This window comes from Cherax quadricarinatus, chromosome 13 (genome assembly GCF_038502225.1).
Source record: "Cherax quadricarinatus isolate ZL_2023a chromosome 13, ASM3850222v1, whole genome shotgun sequence".
Lineage (NCBI taxonomy): Eukaryota > Metazoa > Arthropoda > Malacostraca > Decapoda > Parastacidae > Cherax > Cherax quadricarinatus.
The window spans coordinates 23,091,915-23,114,155 of record NC_091304.1 but is presented as its reverse complement, the minus strand read 5'-3'; the positions used below and the strand labels follow the sequence as shown (position 1 = coordinate 23,114,155).

At 41.5% G+C, this 22,241-nt stretch overlaps 1 protein-coding gene across 1 annotated transcript in view; it reads left to right on the top strand.

Annotated features, from left to right (window-relative positions):
• Positions 1 to 1,384: 1,384 nt before the first annotated feature.
• LOC138852638 (uncharacterized) overlaps positions 1,385 to 22,241 on the top strand; it is a 91,262-nt gene continuing 70,405 nt past the window's right edge. The window contains exons 1-2 of the mRNA XM_070084579.1: positions 1,385 to 1,626; positions 7,128 to 7,336. Of these exons, the coding sequence (XP_069940680.1) occupies positions 1,566 to 1,626; positions 7,128 to 7,336 (270 nt within the window). The 5' untranslated portion in view covers positions 1,385 to 1,565. The remainder of the gene's footprint in view (positions 1,627 to 7,127; positions 7,337 to 22,241) is intronic.

The window sequence follows — 22,241 nt, the reverse complement described above, 5'->3', positions numbered from 1 at the left end:
TCTCTCTCTCTCTCTCTCTCTCTCTCCCTCCTCTGGCTCCTTATGTAATATCTGAATCTTTTTCTTCTTATCTTAGTTAAGTAAAAGTATCTGGACCCTGCGAGTACACTGCGCACTCATATGCATGTATGTATGTATGTATGAACGTACGTACGTATGTATGTATGTATGTATGTATGTATGTATGAACGTATGCATGTATGTTGGTATGTATATATTTATGAATGTAAGGAACTGATAGGAAAAAACTTCATGAAATAAGATAAAAAATTAGTTGAATAGCAATACTATTACTATTTTACTGTTACTCTTTATTACTAATAATGGTAGTACTAGCATTACTTTTATTAATAATAATGGTAGTACTAGCATTACTTTTATTAATAATAATGGTAGTACTAGCATTACTTTTATTAATAATAATGGTAGTACTAGCATTACTTTTGTTAGTAATAATGGTAGTACTAGCATTACTTTTGTTAGTAATAATGGTAGTACTAGCATTACTTTTATTAATAATAATGGTAGTACTAGCATTACTTTTATTAATAATAATGGTAGTACTAGCATTACTTTTATTAATAATAATGGTAGTACTAGCATTACTTTTGTTAGTAATAATGGTAGTACTAGCATTACTTTTGTTAGTAATAATGGTAGTACTAGCATTACTTTTATTAATAATAATGGTAGTACTAGCATTACTTTTGTTAGTAATAATGGTAGTACTAGCATTACTTTTGTTAGTAATAATGGTAGTACTAGCATTACTTTTGTTAGTAATAATGGTAGTACTAGCATTACTTTTGTTAGTAATAATGGTAGTACTAGCATTACTTTTGTTAGTAATAATGGTAGTACTAGCATTACTTTTGTTAGTAATAATGGTAGCACTCATTACTGTTGTTACTAATAATGGTAGTACTAGCATTATTATTACTCTTTATTACTAATAATGGTAGTACTAGCATTACTATTACTCCCCATGATGGCATTATGGAAACAGAGAAATTCCATCGAGATGTAACTCTGGAAGACGTATAGTGAAGGCAGATGTTATACCACCTGATACAGTGAAGAAACAGATTGTGGAACAAGCCTTTATTGGGGCAACGTTTCGCTCAGTGAAGATCTTTATCAAGACCTGGTGAAGCTCTGCACAGAGCGGAAGTCTGTCCCTATAAAAGCTTATTCTGATTATTTGTTTATTTTCGTTACAACTCATTGTCCCCCCCAAAAAAAAAAATTGCCCCAATCCACGTAAGGGTGACTGATTTTTTTTTTAGCTGCCCTGTGAGATAATGGAATATATTTATAGTTGTAGTTCATGGTTTTATTATTTATAAAAAGTTTTACTGATAAAATGTGTCTGTGTGTCCAGGTGTGTTGGAGAGGATGTGATTCCGGAGCTTAAACACCGGCCTCTGTCACCATCAATATGTGTGAGAATGTGAGGCCACACCTTAACGTGAACACCTGCCTCTGTCACCATCAACATCTGTGTGTCCAGGTGCGCTGGTGAGGATGTGACGCCACAGACTCAAAACCTGCCATCACCTGTCAACATGAGTCTTCCACTGCACACTCACGCACTCACCGCCCTACTCATCCTACTCAAGCTGTTAGGTAAGTTAAGTAGCTAGGTGATGATTGCCGAAGTCTGTTAAGTTTAGTCTGTCCACTGCACCATGGGTCGGTAACGCTGAATATCAAGAATGTTGCAGTCCCTAATACACGAATTAAGGTAATCTCTCAGTGCATGAACACTGAGATATACACACATCTCAGTGTATGTACACTGAGAGATACACACATCTCAGTGTATGTACACTGAGAGATGCACACATCTCAGTGTATATACATTGAGATATACACACCATTCAGTCTATACAGTGGATATACATTAGATACACACCTCCCAGTGTACATACGCTGAGGTATACATACCTCTCAGTGTATATACCTTGAGTATGAAGAGAACAACGATCTAAATATATTATATTAGAAAGAATAGCAAGATAAAATGGTCTCATAGATGGATAAATATGTCTGAGGGCCTCACACATAGATCAGTATCTCACAATATATTTCTTCAGATATAGCTAAAAATAAAACTTCAATATACATATATATATATATATATATATATATATATATATATATATATATATATATATATATATATATATATATATATATATATATATATATATATATATATATACATATATATATATATATATATATATATATATATATATATATATATATATATATATATCGAAAACATTCTGAAGAGTCGTGTGGTATCTTATTGCATATATATATATATATATATATATATATATATATATATATATATATATATATATATATATATATATATATATATATATATATATATATATATATATATATATATATATATATATATATATATATACATATATATATATATATATATATATATATATATATATATATATATATATATATATATATATATATATATATATATATATATATATATATATATATATATATATATATATATATATATATATATATATAATGGATTTGGTAGTTAAAAATATGAGATGAAAGTTATTAAATGGAGAGTTAGAGGTATCGGGAAGATGGAGGAAATATTTTGAGGAATTGTTAAATGTTAATGAAGATAGGGAAACCGTGATATCGTGTATAGGGCAAGGAGGAAAGGGGGTAAGGCAGCTGGGACTGATGGGATAAAGATATAAATGTTAAAAGCAGGTGGAGATATAGTTTTGGAGTGGTTAGTGCTTTTATTAAATAAATGTATGGAAGAGGGTAACGTACCTAGGGATTGGCAGAACGTGCATAGTTCCCTTGTATAAAGGCAAAGGAGACAAAAGAGAGTGCAAAAATTATAGGGGGATAAGTCTGTTGAGTATACCTGGTAAAGTGTATGGTTGAGTTATTATTGAAAGAATTAAGAATAAGACGGAGAGTAGGATAGCAGACTAACAAGGAGGCTTTAGGAAAGGTAGGGGGTGTGTGGACCAGGTGTTTACAGTGCAACATATAAGTGAACACTTTAAATACAGCTAAAGAGGTTTTTGTGGCATTTATAGATTTGGAAAAGGTGTATGACAGGGTGGATAGGGGGGCAATGTAGCTGATGTTGCAGGTGTATGGTATAGGAGGTAGGTTACTGAAAGCAGTGAAGAGTTTTCACGAGGATAGTGAGGCTCAGGTTAGAGTATGTAGGAAAGTGGGAGATTATTTCCCAGCAAAAGTAGAACTTAGACAAGGATGTGTGATGTCACCGTGGTTGTTCAATATATTTATAGATGAGGTTGTAAGAGAAGTGAATGCTCGGGTGTTGGCAAGAGGTGTGGGGTTAAAAGATAAAGAATTTAACACAAAGTGGGAGTTGTTACAGTTGATCTTTGCTGATGACACTGTGTTCTTCTGAGATTCTAAAGAGAAATTGCAGAGGTTGGTGGATGAATTTGGTAGGGTATGTAAAAGAAGAAAATTATAAATGAATATAGGAATGAGCAAGGTTATGAGGATAACAAAAAGATTAGGTGACGAAAGACTGGATATCAGATTGGAGGGAGAGAGTATGGAGGAGGTGAATGTATTCAGATATTTGGGGGTGGACGTGTCAGCGGATGGGTCTATGAAAGATGAGGTGAATCATAGAATTGTTGAGGGGAAAAGGGTGAGCGGTGCATTTAGGAGTCTGTGGAGACAAAGAACTTTGTCCTTGGAAGCAAAGAGGGCAATGTATGAGAGTATAGTTTTACCAACGCTCTTATATGGGTGTGAAGCATGGGTGATGAATGTTGCAGCGAGGAGAAGGCTGGAGGCAGTGGAGATGTCATGTCTGTGGGCAATGTGTGGTGTGAATATAATGCAGAGAATTCGTAGTTTGGAAGTTAGCAGGAGGTGAGGGATCGCCAAAATTGTTGTCCAGAGGGCTGAGGAAGAGTTGTTGAGGTGGTTTGGTCATTTAAAGTGATTGGAAAGAAACAGAATAACTTCAAGAGTGTATAAGTCTGTAGTGGAAGGAAGGCGGGGTAGGGGTCGGCCTAGGATAGGTTGGAGGGAGGGGGTAAAGGAGGTTTTGTGTGCGAGGGGCTTGGACTTCCAGCGGGCATGCGTGAGCGTATTCGATAGGAGTGAATGGAGACAAACGGTTTTTAATACTTAACGTGTTGTTGGAGTGTGAGCAAAGTAACATTTATGAAGGGGTTCAGGGAAACCGGCATGCCGGACTTGAGTACTGGAGATGGGAAGTACAGTGCCTGCACTCTGAAGGAGGGGTGTTAATGTTGCAGTTTTATAGCTGTAGTGTAAAGCACCCTTCTGGCAAGACAGTGATGGAGTGAATGATGATGAAAGTATTTCTTTTTCTGGCCACCCTGCCTTGGTGGGAATCGGCCGATGTGTTAAAATATATATATAATTTTTTTTATTTTTTTATTATCACACTGGCCGATTCCCACCAAGGCAGGGTGGCCCGAAAAAGAAAAACTTTCACCATCATTCACTCCATCACTGTCTTGCCAGAAGGGTGCTTTACACTACAGTTTTTAAACTGCAACATTAACACCCCTCCTTCAGAGTGCAGGCACTGTACTTCCCATCTCCAGGACTCAAGTCCGGCATGCCGGTTTCCCTGAACCCCTTCATAAATGTTACTTTGCTCACACTCCAACAGCACGTCAAGTATTAAAAACCATTTGTCTCCATTCACTCCTATCAAACACGCTCACGCATGCCTGCTGGAAGTCCAAGCCCCTCGCACACAAAACCTCCTTTACCCCCTCCCTCCAACCTTTCCTAGGCCGAACCCTACCCCGCCTTCCTTCCACTACAGACTGATACACTCTTGAAGTTATTCTGTTTCGCTCCATTCTCTCCACATGTCCGAATCACCTCAACAACCCTTCCTCAGCCCTCTGGACAACAGTTTTGGTAATCCCGCACCTCCTCCTAACTTCCAAACTACGAATTCTCTGCATTATATTCACACCACACATTGCTCTCAGACATGACATCTCCACTGCCTCCAGCCTTCTCCTCTCTGCAACATTCATCACCCATGCTTCACACCCATATAAGAGCGTTGGTGAAACTATACTCTCATACATTCCCCTCTTTGCCTCCAAGGACAAAGTTCTTTGTCTCCACAGACTCCTAAGTGCACCGCTCACCCTTTTCCCCTCATCAATTCTATGATTCACCTCATCTTTCATAGACCCATCCGCTGACACGTCCACTCCCAAATATCTGAATACATTCACCTCCTCCATACTCTCTCCCTCCAATCTGATATCCAATCTTTCATCACCTAATCTTTTTGTTATCCTCATAACCTTACTCTTTCCTGTATTCATTTTCAATTTTCTTCTTTTGCACACCCTACCAAATTCATCCACCAATCTCTGCAACTTCTCTTCAGAATCTCCCAAGAGCACAGTGTCATCAGCAAAGAGCAGCTGTGACAACTCCCACTTTGTGTGTGATTCTTTATCTTTTAACTCCACGCCTCTTGCCAAGACCCTCGCATTTACTTCTCTTACAACCCCATCTATAAATATATTAAACAACCACGGTGACATCACACATCCTTGTCTAAGGCCTACTTTTACTGGTAAATAATTTCCCTCTTTCCTACATACTCTAACTTGAGCCTCACTATCCTCGTAAAAACTCTTCACTGCTTTCAGTAACCTACCTCCTACACCATACACTTGCAACATCTGCCACATTGCCCCCCTATCCACCCTGTCATACGCCTTTTCCAAATCCATAAATGCCACAAAGACCTCTTTAGCCTTATCTAAATAAGGCTATATATATATATATATATATATATATATATATATATATATATATATATATATATATATATATATATATATATATATATATATATATATATATATATCATGTATTAAAATTAGGGAAAGATTCAGCCGCTTGACTGAGAGTTCTAGTTGTAAATAAAAGAATTCTTACTGTAAGAGATATAAAAAATGCTATTCTTAAAGTAATTCTACCAGCAAGGAATTCGGAATCTTTCTGTAATTAATGTAATTTATTACTGGAAACTTTAGAGTTCTCTCTCTTTTTTTTGCCATGTCCTGCTCCTTATTCAGCAAGTTATACTCGAAACATTGAAATTCTTTAAAAAGCAGATTTCCTTTATTTACTTTTTTAAGATCTCTATTGAGGTTAGTGTATGTTGATCATCGCTTATATATATATATATATATATATATATATATAGATCTATATATATATATATATATATATATATATATATATATATATATATATATATATATATATATATATATATATATATATATATATATATATATATATATCTTTACAGGTTACGACTTTCTTAGAGATTTACATCCACTTCCCATTTCAGAGTGTAAGAGTATCTTTCTCCCCCCAGGGTGGATTTCCTCCCAAGGAAGTTACGATCTTCCACCGCCTCCAAGGTAATAATATTTTGCTCCCCACAGTTAATAACACCATCTTGATCCCCAGGGTAATAACATCTTCCTCCTCAGGGTAATAACATCTTACTCCCAGGGTAATAACACCATCTTGCTCCCAGGGTAATAATACCATCTTACTCCCCAGGGTGCGGTACCTCGCTGTAGATGCAATGGGTACATGTACCACAGTAATAACACCATCTTATTCCCCAGGGTGCGGTACCTCTCTGGAGATGCAATGGGTACATGTACCACAGTAATAACACCATCTTATTCCCCAGGCTGCGGTACCTCGCTGGAGATGCAATGGGTACATGTACCACAGTAATAACACCATCTTATTCCCCAGGGTGCGGTTCCTCGCTGGAGATGCAATGGGTACAAGGACCACAGTAATAACACCATCTTATTCCCCAGGCTGCGGTACCTCGCTGAAGATGCAGGAGGTACATGTACCACAGTAATAACACCATCTTATTCCCCAGGGTGCGGTACCTCGCTGGAGATGCAATGGGTGCATGTACCACAGTAATAACACCATCTTATTCCCCAGGCTGCGGTACCTCGCTGGAGATGCAATGGGTACATGTACCACAGTAATAACACCATCTTATTCCCCAGGCTGCGGTACCTCGCTGGAGATGCAGGAGGTACATGTGCCACAATATAAGGTGCGAGGGTCGAGGGCTGAACTATGGTGCAGATATAAGCTGGACAATGCTACACTCTACAGTCTTAAGTGGTACAAGGGAGAGAAACTCTTCTATCAGTTCATCCCAGCTAACAACGTTACTAAGAGCACTTTCCTGGTTCCTGGCGTCAACGTTGATGTGAGTTATTCTATTGTTACTGTGTGTGTCCTAACCATGAAATTCCTGCCTCCATTTCATCATTTACTTTCTGTAACATCTGCCGTCTTATCTTGCACCTTACCACTGACACTCATAACAATGTCCCGTGGTGCTCCTGCACCTCAACAGTTTATCGTACACCCCATGTTCATCTTGTGAGCGGTAGTGCACACATACAGGATTACACAGGTCACAATGGATCTTTATCAGACCACGCTGAACATAGTTACATCACAAAAAATTACTGCACTCATTTCATATACTACAATTACTTTGTATAGCTAATGTAAATAAAACAGAATAGAGACACATTAAAAAACTAAGTATATTATCTAATCGACGCAAAATGTGGATACAGTCTCGGCATTCGAGATATCTTACCATTAACAATGATAAAATATCTCAGACTTCGTCTGCAGGTTTGTTTAGACGCTCTTAGATATAGTGTTCCAGTGTATGGTCCTGTCTCTGTCCACACACTTTCCATTTTATGTGTTGACATCTCCCCACAAGCCTTCCTGCCAGAGATACATGTAGCCTAGCGTTAATCTCGACACAAGCCTTCCTGCCAGAGATACATGTAGCTTAGCGTTAATCTCGACACAAGCCTTCCTGCCAGAGATACTTGTAGCCTAGCGTTAATCTCCACACAAGTCGCCCTGCCAGAGATACTTGTAGCCTAGCGTTAATCTCCACACAAGCCTTGCTGCCAGAGATACTTGTAGCCTAGCGTTAATCTCCACACAAGCCGCCCTGCCAGAGATACTTGTAGTCTAGCGTTAATCTCCACACAAGCCTCCCTGCCAGAGATACTTGTAGCCTAGCGTTGATCTCCACACAAGCCGCCCTGCCAGAGATACTTGTAGCCTAGCGTTAATCTCCACATAAGCCTTCCAGCCAGAGATACATGTAGCCTAGCGTTAATCTCCACACTAGCTTCCCTGCCAGAGATACTTGTAGCCTAGCGTTAATCTCCACACAAGCCGCCCTGCCAGAGATACTTGTAGTCTAGCGTTAATGTCCACACAAGCCTCCCTGCCAGAGATACTTGTAGCCTAGCGTTAATCTCCACACAAGCCGCCCTGCCAGAGATACTTGTAGTCTAGCGTTAATCTCCACACAAGCCTCCCTGCCAGAGATACTTGTAGCTTAGCGTTAATTTCCACACAAGCCTCCCTACCAGAGATACTTGTAGCCTAGCGTTAATCTCCACACAAGCCTCCTTGCCAGAGATACTTGTAGCCTAGCGTTAATCTGGCAGTAACAACATCTTGCAGTCTACTGACCTTGTTACTTCCTTTGCAATAAGTGGCAAGTAACCCTCAAATTTGAAATGAAAACGAGACGTTACGTCTGTTTCGGACCTTGATAATGTTCAAGGAAAGATCGAAAAGTGTAATTATGATCTGGGAGGGACCGAAACTTATAATAATGGCCTAGGGCAGACTAACAGGTGTAGTAATTGCCCAGGAAGGACCGAAACGTCATCTAGTTGGGTAGATTAGTTTTGTACAAGCTTTAATGTGCATGGTGTCACTCTGTTGCGCCTACACACCATGTCCATTGTTCACTGTATTCACCGTTCACTGTTCTTTCCTGTGTACTGTAGTGCGTCTACACACCGTGTTCAATGTTGTGTTCACAGTTGTTCTTCACAGTGTGTACTGTGATGGCTCTACCTATGTAGATCTGCCACGACCCCAGCAACGACAACGGCTCTCACCTCTCACTGTCTTATAGTGTCTGCCACGGTCCCTACACACACCTCTCACTGGGGTGTGGTCGTCTTACAGTGTCTGCCACGGTCCCAACACTCACCTCTCACTGGGGTGTGGTCGTCTTACAGTGTCTGCCACGGTCCCAACACTCACCTCTTACTATGGTGTGGTCGTCTTGCAGTGTCTGTCACGACTCCCAGCACTTTCACTGTGGTGTGGTCGTCTTGCAGTGTTTATCACGGTCCCAACACTCACCTCTCACTGTGGTGTAGTCGTCTTGCAGTGTCTGTCACGACCCCCAGCACTTTCACTGTGGTATGGTCGTCTTGCAGTGTCTATCACGACCTCCAGCACTTTCACTGTGGTGTGGTCGTCTTGCAGTGTTTACCACGGCCCCAACACTCACCTCTCACTGTGGCGTGGTCGTCTTGCAGTGTCTGTCACGACTCCCAGCACTTTCACTGTGGTGGGGTCGTCTTGCAGTGTTTACCACGGTCCCAACACTCACCTCTCATTGTGGTGTGGTCGTCTTGCAGTGTCTGTCACGACCTCCAGCACTTTCATTGTGGTGCGGTCGTCTTGCAGTGTCTGTCACGACTCCCAGCACTTTCGCTGTCTTGTGGTCGCCTTGCAGTGTTTGCCATGGCCCCAACACTCACCTCTCACTGTGGTGAGGTCGTCTTGTAGTGTCTGTCACGACCCCCAGCACTTTCACTGTGGTGTGGTCGTCTTGCAGTGTCTGCCACGGTCCCAACACTCACCTCTTACTATGGTGTGGTCGTCTTGCAGTGTCTGTCACGACTCCCAGCACTTTCACTGTGGTGTGGTCGTCTTGCAGTGTTTATCACGGTCCCAACACTCACCTCTCACTGTGGTGTAGTCGTCTTGCAGTGTCTGTCACGACCCCCAGCACTTTCACTGTGGTATGGTCGTCTTGCAGTGTCTATCACGACCTCCAGCACTTTCACTGTGGTGTGGTCGTCTTGCAGTGTTTACCACGGCCCCAACACTCACCTCTCACTGTGGCGTGGTCGTCTTGCAGTGTCTGTCACGACTCCCAGCATTTTCACTGTGGTGGGGTCGTCTTGCAGTGTTTACCACGGCCCCAGCACTCACCTCTCACTGTGACGTGGTCGTCTTGCAGTATCTGCCACGGCCCCAACACTCACCTCTCACTGATGTGTGGTCGTCTTGCAGTGTCTGCCACGGCCCCAACACTCACCTCTCACTGTGGTGTGGTCGTCTTGCAGTGTCTGCCACGGCCCCAACACTCACCTCTCACTGTGGTGTGGTCGTCTTGCAGTGTCTGCCACGGCCCCAACACTCACCTCTCACTGTGGTGTGGTCGTCTTGCAGTGTCTGCCACGGCACTATAATCTTCCACACTGACTCTTACACCGTCCATTGCTGGCAGCTCCTCGTATCGTTACCAGCAAGTGGACGTTCCTCCCGGCATCACTTTCAACACCACCTCTCCAATTGTGGCCGGGCGAGTGGAGAGAAAGAGAGAGAGAGAGAGAGAGAGAGAGAGAGAGAGAGAGAGAGAGAGAGAGAGAGAGAGAGAGAGACCAATGCTGAGAGTAACATTGCTATACAAATTGTTACTGCTATCACACACGTATTTCTTGATGTGCTGCTCCCATTGTTTGGTTAGTGGGACCTCCTGGTGGCAGGTGAAGAGACGCTGTCTCTCTCTCTCTCTCTCTCTCTCTCTCTCTCTCTCTCTCTGTCTCTCTCTCTCTCTGTCTCTCTCTCTCTCTCTCTCTCTCTCTCTCTCTCTCTCTCTCTCTCTCTCTCTCTCTCTCTCTCTCTCTCTCTCTCTCTCTCTCTCTCTCTCTCTCTCTCTCTCTCTCTCGCTCTCTCTCTCTCTGAATGTTTTTATCTTGTGTCAGCTTCATCTCAGGTGATGGGAACCTTGCAGCACCAGCTCAGTGCTCGGGTTTTGCCAGCCTCACCTAATCTAACGTAACCTAAAATCAAATCTAATGTAACCTAACCTAGTCAAAACTAATCAAATCTAACGTAATCAGTTCTAATCTAACCTAATCAGGTCTAATCTAACCTAATCCAAATTAAGTTAACCCAGCCTAATCTCACCTGCATTATAAGTTGTATCATAACGTTGATCTGTTGTATTATAACGTTAGTGTGTTGTATTATTCGCTGGTGTGTTGTATTATTCGTTGTTGTATTGCGTGAAGCATCACACTTTGTTAACTCTATAATGTTGTTGCCGAAGACTTCGAATTTAATATTTTGTAAATTACTTCATTATTTTGTACAGGGATTGAAATTTGATCCTGTGCTGTATTAAGAAGTGAGGGCCACTGCACTAGGCTTGTAGATAAATGGTTCAGTAAATGGTTCAGAGAACCATGGTGTAACACTCGGGTATCATTTCAATTCTGATGGACTGGTTATAGCGACTGCAGGCTGAGGGACTGATTACCTCACACTCCTTCTGATCTTTACCATTTTTCTTTGTATAGGACTGATGAAGCCATTGTCTGGCCAAACGTTTCCTCAGTAAAGATATCCAAGTGTTGCACATGTGTCTAAGTTTTATCAACTGCAGTAGGTCTACTGGCCTATACAAGCCAGGTCCATCGGAAATTCACCTGGTTCCCCCACTCAAAACCTTGTTCAACACACTTCATGGGAAACTCGTCGTTTAGCTTCATTAACCTTATTGATGAAAATGTTATAAAATACCGACAAGTTGAAGATTAAGACACATGTGCAGCAGTTGGGTAACTTTATTGATGGAACTTTCCGCCTACACAGTAGACTTCTTCAGTCAATTACAAAGGGAGCAGCAGTAATGAAATGAAGATGATATAATCAGTCCATCAATCTTGGTTGATGGACTGATTATACCAACTTTATTTCTTTATTTAACTAAAGAAAGCCTACTGTGTAGGCGGAAGGTTTCACCACTAAAGTTACCCAACTGCTGCACATGTGTCTTAATCTTCAATAATCTTATCAAGCGAAGCTCTGGTGGTCCCACCCAGGTCCAACCCTTCCCACTCATGTGTTTGTCTAACCTGACTTTTAAAAGCTATCAAAGATTGTAGCGTCAACAATCCCACTTGGTAGATTGTTCCACTTGTCTACATCCCTACTTTATTCTACTGCATTCTTTTCTTTTGTAGTTGTGAAAGGTTGGTTGGTTGTTGCGTGATCTATTTTTCTTGTTTGTATTACTGTATTTTATTGCATGATGAATTTTCTTGTATTACTAGTGTTGTGTTATGATTGTATTACTGTATTTTATTGCATGATGAATTTTCTTGTATTACTAGTGTTATGTTATGCTTGTATTACTGTATTTTGTTATTAATGCATATAGTAATATTGTATTGCATTATACTTTTTTATTGTGGACGAAGTGTGAAGAGAAAGAGGTGAAAATGTTGCATGGGTCTGTGTTGATGTTGCATGGGTCTGTGTTGATGTTGCATGGGTCTGTGTTGATGTTGCATGGGTCTGTGTTGATGTTGCATGGGTCTGTGTTGATGTTGCATGGGTCTGTGTTGATGTTGCATGGGTCTGTGTTGATGTTGCATGGGTCTGTGTTGATGTTGCATGGGTCTGTGTTGATGTTGCATGGGTCTGTGTTGGTGTTGCATGGGGCTGTGTTGATGTTGCATGGGTTTGTGTTGGTGTTGCATGGGTCTGTGTTGATGTTGCATGGGTTTGTGTTGATGTTGCATGGGTTTGTGTTGGTGTTGCATGGGTCTGTGTTGATGTTGCTTGTATTTTCCTTGTGTTGTCATGTTGAGTTTCTGTGACCGAGGGTGAAAGAAGGTGTGAGCCAGAGACCAAAATTTAACAAATTCTTGGGTCAGAAACCCAGTTTAGAGAGCTGAGGAAGAGACCGAAATTTCAGAAAATTGCGTCTCAAAGACCAAACTGTAAGGAAACTTTGGCATGAGACCCGAATTAAAAAAAAAAAAAACTCTGACCAGAGATCAAAGTTGAAGAAAGTTGAAAGGCAGAGACCAAAATTAAAGAAAAGTTCTGGTCAAAGACCGAAATTTCAGAAAGTTGTGGTCAGCCAGCCAGGGTAGAGGACTAAATACTTACAGAAAATCGAGAGAGACGCAGTAGAGGCGACAGCCTCGACGATAAAGAAAAAAACTCACAAAAGGAAATGATTGTGAGAGATAAATAAAAGAGTGGAGTGGTCGGGAAGACGAGGGAAAGGCGGAGGAGAACTGCCAGAGGAGACGAACAGGAAAAGTAGGTGAGGAAGAGGAGTGAGGAGAGTTCCAGAGATAACTATGTTCATCAGCGTACATCTTTCTACAGGCTCATTAGACAAGGATTACCCCTTACCCGATATATATACATACACACACACACACACACACACACACGCACACACACACACACACACACACACACACACACACACGCACACACACACACACACACACACACACACACACACACACACACACACACACACACTCACACACACACACACACACACACACACACACACACACATATATATATATATATATATATATATATATATATATATATATATATATATATATATATATATATATATATATATATATATATATATATATATATATATATATATATATATTTATATATATATATATATATATATATATATATATATATATATATATATATATATATATATATATATATATATATATATATATATATATATATATATATGCACCACGCAGAAACAAACAGTATATACAGAGAAAGATCGCAGTCAGCAGGACTCGACACTGCTACTGGGGACGGTCAAAATTCCCAGGTAGCGCTGTTATACATTCAGCCACGAATTCCACATAGACCGGGCAGCCTGGTTCACAAGCCATGTTTCTTCCCCAGCCCGGGCACGTCAGTGAGCCTCAAGCATGGATTCACGCTATTTCAATCTCCTCATGTACTCACCTATTTGTGGTTGCAGGGGTCGAATCATAGCTCCTGCCCCCTCCTCTTCGCTAATAGCTACTAGGTCCACTTTCTCCATGCTTGAAGAGCTTTATCGTACCTCTCTATCGTACCTCTTCGTGTGTACGTTTTGTGAGTGTTATCATCTTTCTTGTAGTCTTAATTGCCAGATTTGTGTGAGTAAGAATTGTAGCATGTGTGTCGTACCGACATTCTTGGGGCAATGCAGACCATCACTGATGGTGATGGTGAAGCTTCCTGGTGACGGAGGTGATGATACTGATGGTGGTGGTGGTGAGAATCTTAGAGGCACTTGGTGATGGTTAAGAATCATGAAGCTCCTGGTGACGAATGTGAATCGAGACTGAATGGATAAGATAGCTGCCTGGGAATCTTGACAGTCCCCAGTAGCAGTATCGAGTCCTGCTAACTGCGATCTTTCTTTGGTGCCTCATTGTGTGCCCTCCGGAAAAAGGATGGCGGAATCAGGCCCATTGCAGTGGGTAACACCCTTCGGCGCCTAGTCGCCAAGGCTGCAGTAAGAAGGGTGAGTCAAGAGGCTGCTGCAATGCTGAAACCAACTCAGCTCGGTTTCGGCGTTCAACAGGGCTGTGAAGCAGCTGCCCACGCAGCACGAGTATATATCAAAAACATGTCCTATGAAAAAGCCTTGGTCAAATTGGACTTTGCCAATGCTTTCAACTCAGTCAGAAGGGATGCTGCTCTCCAAGCAGTTTATAGAAACTTCCCTTCCCTTTATCCCTTCATAGAATCGTGTTATAGTGTGACTTCCAAACTATTGTTTGGGGACCATGAAATTGACTCGTGTGAGGGCGTGCAACAGGGGGACCCTCTCGCCCCCTTTCTATTTTGTTTGGTCATCAAGGAAGTCACGGAGGCACTCTCCAGCGAGCTCAATATCTGGTTCCTGGACGACGGTACCCTAGCTGGCACAACAGAATCTCTCCTGGAGGACATCAGTAAAATTAAAGACATGGGAGAAAGCCTGGGACTTTCTTTAAACCCCACCAAATGTGAAATAGTTTCTACCAATCAACAGTTGATCCAGAATATTAGTACCGTTTTACCAGGAGCACGAGCCATTGATCCAGCCAATAGCACTCTCCTCGGTGCTCCTCTTGGGTCCAATGCCATCGATCTGATCCTAGGAAAAAAAGTCTCAGACCTCCGGACGATGGAAAGCAGGATGAAAGACATTGACACACACGATGCCTTCTACCTACTCACCAGGTGCCTGTCAACCCCAAAACTTACCTATTTTCTGAGATGCTCCCCAGCCTTCACCAGTCCAAAACTCAAGGAATATGACTCTCTCCTGAAGGCCATGCTAGAGAGTGTATTGAATCTTTCCCTTGACGATGGACAGTGGTTGCAAGCCTCACTTCCGGTCAGGCTTGGAGGGCTAGGAGTACGCAGATCCTCCCAGATTGCTCTACCAGCTTTCCTATCCTCTTCCATTGCATCAAACGAGTTGATAAGACAAATTCTTCCTGACACCCTCAGTGAGTCAGCAGGAATAGAAGACCCTAGCTATGTCAGTGCCATCACCGAATGGGAGACTCTTGCTGCTCCAGCACCAAACCCTAGTGCAGCACTGGCTCACAAACAGTCAAGCTGGGATAGCCCAATTGCTGAAAAGGTGCTTGCCAACATGCTCAGGGCTGCAACATCAGATAGGGAGATTGCCCGTCTCCAGGCTGTGAGTGCACCTCACTCCGGGGACTTCCTCCAAACAGTTCCCATATCGGCAATGGGAACGCGACTCGACCCTAAGACCCTCCGTATTGCAGTGGCTCTGCGCCTTGCTGCCCCAATTCACACAGAATATATGTGTATTTGCGGCGAAGTGCAAGCAGACCAATACGGTCTACATGGTCTTAACTGTTCCAAAACCAAGGGCTGGCATGCAAGACACAATGAGGTCAACGACATCATTAAGAGAACCCTTGCTACAGCTGGATGCCCTGCCGAGAGGGAGCCACGATCACTTGCAGCAAACAATACCCACAACCCAGCAAACCGCCCCGACGGGATCACCATCTATCCTTGGAAGAATGGCAAGCTCTTAGCATGGGACTATACCTGTGTGTCCACACTGGCTGACACCTATATCCAGCACAGTGTGGGGCGACAGGGAGGAGCTGCTGACCACAGGGAGGAGTACAAGATCAGCAAGTACAGGGACATTAGCCAACAGTATCAATTTGTCCCAGTGGGATCAGAGACCTTGGGATCATGGGGAAAAAATGCCACACGTTTCCTTAAAGAATTGGGTTCCAGACTCATCGACACCACCAGGGACCCAAGGGCAGCCACTTTCATGTTCCAGCGCCTCAGCGTCGCCATCCAGAGGGGAAATGCTTGCTGCATACTTGGTTCACGTCCAGCCTCGGAGGAGCTGGAGGAAATTCATCATCTTTGATACATTGTGCCATTGTATTCATGTTTATGTTTTTTTCTGTAAATGTATTTTGTTTATTAATAAATGTTCACATAAAATATAAATATAGGGGGTGGTAGGAGAAGAAAATATTCAAACAGCTCCGGGGAGAACCTTGAGTTTTCCCTGAGGTACGTTTATTGTCTTCTCTGAGGATGAGGGTCCCCATTCCAGCCATAGAGGTGGTACTTCCCCATTATATATATATATATATATATATATATATATATATATATATATATATATATATATATATATATATATATATATATATATATATATATATATATATATATATATGTATATATATATATGTCGTGTCGTGCCGAATATGTAAAACTGGTCAATTAGCAAGAACTCATTTAAAATTAAGTCCTTTCTAAAATTTTCTCTTATACGTTAAAGATTTTTTTTTCATTAATGTTAATGAAAAAAATTTTCATTTTGCACCAAAAGAATGTTAGAAAACTTACCTAACCTTATTATAACAAGAGCAATTTATTTTAGCCTAACCCAACTAAATATATTTTAAATACGTTTACAATAATTTAGTACTAAAGAAACAGAATCAAATATATTTTTTTCGTTAGCTTCAGAATGATTTTGGCGAAATTATTGCATACACAAATTTTCACTTGTCCTATATGGCAAGATGAGCGTTGCTATTTAAGCCAAGAGTGCAAGTTCTGCCTATTCGGCACGACATATATATATATATATATATATATATATATATATATATATATATATATATATATATATATATATATATATATATATATATATATATATATATGTCGTGTTGAATAGGTAACACTTGCGATTTTGGCATAAATAGCAACGCTCTTCTTGCCGAATAAGGCAAGCGAAAATTTATGTATGCAATAGTTTCGCAAAAATCATTCTGAACCTAACAGTATTTGTTTACTATTAAATTATTGCAAACTTATCTAAAATATATTTAGTTTGATTAAGCTAAATTAAATTGCGCTAGTTATAAGGTTAAGTTTTCTAAGCTTCATTTGGTTCAAAATTATTAATTTTTACATTATCTTAAATAAAAAAAATACATATCTTTAAACGTTATAGAGAAAATTTTAGAAAGGACTTAATTCTAAATGAGTTCTTGCTAATTGACCAGTTTTACATATTCTGCACGAAATATATATATATATATATACATATATATATATATATATATATATATATATATATATATATATATATATATATATATATATATATATATATATATATATCAATAACAACACTTCGACTAGCCGGGGGCTCGAACCCTAGTTGTTTTAGCCTGCCTCATGGTGGCCGAAAATTCACGACGCTCTAACCCGACAAACCACAACCCAAAACAAGAAAATCACTCATCTATAATTACATTTCTACCTCCGAGAATAATAATAATAATAATAATAATAATAATAATAATAATAATAATAATAATAATAATAATGTTTGATCGGAGCAAGGTAAAAATAATGTAATTTTATATAGGTGTTGTGGTGAACAAGGACGGTTATTGTGAGGTCAGTGATGCTGACACTCCCAATCGTGACCACCGACAATCACAATCATGAGGGCCATTACCGGTTCCCTGAGCTTCCCTGGGGTCATACTTGAGGTTAAACGAGGTTATTATCAACGTTGGACAGCTAGAGGGGCCTCGTTTAGATATGTTCATGGTTTTATTATGCGAGAGCACTGTTATATACGCCAGTATTAGTGTTCTGTGTAATCCTCTAGTGTGTGTGTGTGTGTGTGTGTGTGTGTGTGTGTGTGTGTGTGTGTGTGTGTGTGTGTGTGTGTGTGTGCGTGTGTGTGTGTGTGTGTGTGTGTGTGTGTACTCACCTCACCTAGTTGAGGTTGCATGGGTCGAGTCCAAGCTCCTGGCCCGCCTCTTCACTGGTCGCTACTAGGTCACTCTCCCTGATCCGTGAGCTTTATCATACCTCTGCTTAAAGCTATGTATGGATCCTGGCTCCACTACATCGCTTCCCAAACTATCCCACTTCCTGACTACTCTGTGGCTGAAGAAATACTTCCTAACATCCCTGTGATTCATCTGTCTTCAGCTTCCAACTGTGTCCCCTTGTTGCTGTGTCCCACCTCTGGAACATCTTGTCTTTGTCCACCTTGTCAATTCCTCTCAGTATTTTGTATGTCGTTATCATGTCTCCCCTATCTCTCCTGTCCTCCAGTGTCGTCAGGTTGATTTCGCTTAACTTCTCCTCGTAGGACATACCTCTTAGCTCTGGGACTAGTCTTGTTGAAACCTTTGTTCTCTCTCTAGTTTCTTTACATGCTTTACTAGGTGTGGGTTCCAAACTGGTGCCGCATACTCCAATATGGGCCTAACGTACACGGTGTACAGGGTCCTGAACGATTCCTTATTAAGATGTCGGAATGCCGTTCTGAGGTTTGCTAGGCGCCCATATGCTGCAGCAGTTATTTGGTTGATGTGCGCTTCAGGAGATGTACCTGGTGTTATACTCACCCCAAGATCTTTTTCCTTGAGTGAGGTTTGTAGTCTCTGGCCCCCTAAACTGTATTCTGTCTGCAGTCTTCTTTGCCCTTCCCCAATCTTCACGACTTTGCACTTGGTGGGGTTGAACTCCAGGAGCCAATTGCTAGACCAGGTCTGCAGCCTGTCCAGATCACTTTGTAGTTCTGCCTGGTCTTCGATCGAATGAATTCTTCTCATCAACTTCACGTCATCTGCAAACAGGGACACCTCGGAGTTTATTCCTTCTGTCATGTCGTTTACAAATATGTGTGTGTGTGTGTGTGTGTGACCACCCACTTGGGGGATAAGATTGGATCCAGTCTCATCTCCCGTCCCCAGCCTCTCTTTGCCCTTCCATCCTATTCAGTAGATTGTCCCTATCGTACCTGTTCCTAAAACTGTGGAGTGGAAGATTGTTCTGAGAAATCAGAGTGGAGGACTGAGGAGTGCGGTAATCGACTTTCACTCTCCTCGCTGGAATCATACACAGTGTTGTAACTTTTGTGTTGAAAAAGTTGCAAACTTTTCCTTTTGATCTTCTCAGGCTGCAAAAATTACTTTTTGCCGTAGAGGAGAAAGTCGGTGAGTGACTTAACAAGGCAAAACTCTCTCTTTCTCTCTCTCTCTTTCTATCTCACTCTCTCACTGTTTCTTGGCACTTATTATCACCCACACGGAGCTACAAGGGACTATGAACCATTACGGAACTCCAAGGAACTTTTTAGGCTTTTCCCGTCACGGAACTTGAAGGAGCTATCAACATTCTCACCCATCACCAAGTAGCTATCAACATTTTCACCCATCACCAAGTAGCTGTCAACATTCTCACCCATCACCAAGTAGCTGTCAACATTCTCACCCATCACCAAGTAGCTGTCAACATTCTCACCCATCACCAAGTAGCTGTCAACATTCTCACCCATCACTAAGTAGCTGTCAACATTCTCACCCATCACCAAGTAGCTGTCAACATTCTCACCCATCACCAAGTAGCTGTCAACTTTCTCACCCATCACTAAGTAGCTGTCAACATTCTCACCCATCACTAAGTAGCTGTCAACATTCTCACCCATCACTAAGTAGCTGTCAACATTCTCACCCATCACTAAGTAGCTGTCAACATTCTCACCCATCACCAAGTAGCTGTCAACATTCTCACCCATCACCAAGTAGCTGTCAACATTCTCACCCATCACCAAGGAGCTATCAACATTCTCACCCATCACCAAGTAGCTGTCAACATTCTCACCCATCACTAAGTAGCTGTCAACATTCTCACCCATCACTAAGTAGCTGTCAACATTCTCACCCATCACTAAGTAGCTGTCAACATTCTCACCCATCACCAAGTAGCTGTCAACATTCTCACCCATCACCAAGTAGCTGTCAACATTCTCACCCATCACTAAGTAGCTGTCAACATTCTCACCCATCACCAAGTAGCTGTCAACATTCTCACCCATCACCAAGTAGCTGTCAACATTCTCACCCATCACCAAGTAGCTGTCAACATTCTCACCCATCACCAAGGAGCTATCAACATTCTCACCCATCACCAAGTAGCTGTCAACATTCTCACCCATCACTAAGTAGCTGTCAACATTCTCACCCATCACTAAGTAGCTGTCAACATTCTCACCCATCACTAAGTAGCTGTCAACATTCTCACCCATCACCAAGTAGCTGTCAACATTCTCACCCATCACCAAGTAGCTGTCAACATTCTCACCCATCACTAAGTAGCTGTCAACATTCTCACCCATCACTAAGTAGCTGTCAACATTCTCACCCATCACTAAGTAGCTGTCAACATTCTCACCCAACACTAAGTAGCTGTCAACATTCTCACCCATCACCAAGTAGCTGTCAACATTCTCACCCATCACTAAGTAGCTGTCAACATTCTCACCCATCACTAAGTAGCTGTCAACATTCTCACCCATCACTAAGTAGCTGTCAACATTCTCACCCAACACTAAGTAGCTGTCAACATTCTCACCCATCACCAGGTAGCTGTCAACATTCTCACCCATCACTAAGTAGCTGTCAACATTCTCACCCATCACTAAGTAGCTGTCAACATTCTCACCCATCACTAAGTAGCTGTCAACATTCTCACCCATCACTAAGTAGCTGTCAACATTCTCACCCATCACTAAGTAGCTGTCAACATTCTCACCCATCACTAAGTAGCTGTCAACATTCTCACCCATCACTAAGTAGCTGTCAACATTCTCACCCATCACTAAGTAGCTGTCAACATTCTCACCCATCACTAAGTAGCTGTCAACATTCTCACCCATCACTAAGTAGCTGTCAACATTCTCACCCATCACCAAGTAGCTGTCAACATTCTCACCCATCACTAAGTAGCTGTCAACATTCTCACCCATCACTAAGTAGCTGTCAACATTCTCACCCATCACTAAGTAGCTGTCAACATTCTCACCCATCACTAAGTAGCTGTCAACATTCTCACCCATCACTAAGTAGCTGTCAACATTCTCACCCATCACTAAGTAGCTGTCAACATTCTCACCCATCACTAAGTAGCTGTCAACATTCTTACCCATCACTAAGTAGCTGTCAACATTCTCACCCATCACTAAGTAGCTGTCAACATTCTCACCCATCACTAAGTAGCTGTCAACATTCTCACCCATCACTAAGTAGCTGTCAACATTCTCACCCATCACTAAGTAGCTGTCAACATTCTCACCCATCACTAAGTAGCTGTCAACATTCTCACCCATCACTAAGTAGCTGTCAACATTCTCACCCATCACCAAGTAGCTGTCAACATTCTCACCCATCACTAAGTAGCTGTCAACATTCTCACCCATCACTAAGTAGCTGTCAACATTCTCACCCATCACTAAGTAGCTGTCAACATTCTCACCCATCACTAAGTAGCTGTCAACATTCTCACCCATCACTAAGTAGCTGTCAACATTCTCACCCATCACCAAGTAGCTGTCAATATTATCACCCATCACCAAGTAGCTGTCAATATTATCACCAGTCACCAAGTAGCTGTCAACATTCTCACCCATCACCAAGTAGCTGTCAATATTATCACCCATCACCAAGTAGCTATCAACATTCTCACCCATCACCAAGTAGCTGTCAACATTCTCACCCATCACCAAGTAGCTGTCAACATTCTCACCCATCACCAAGTAGCTATCAACATTCTCACCCATCACCAAGTAGCTGTCAACATTCTCACCCATCCCC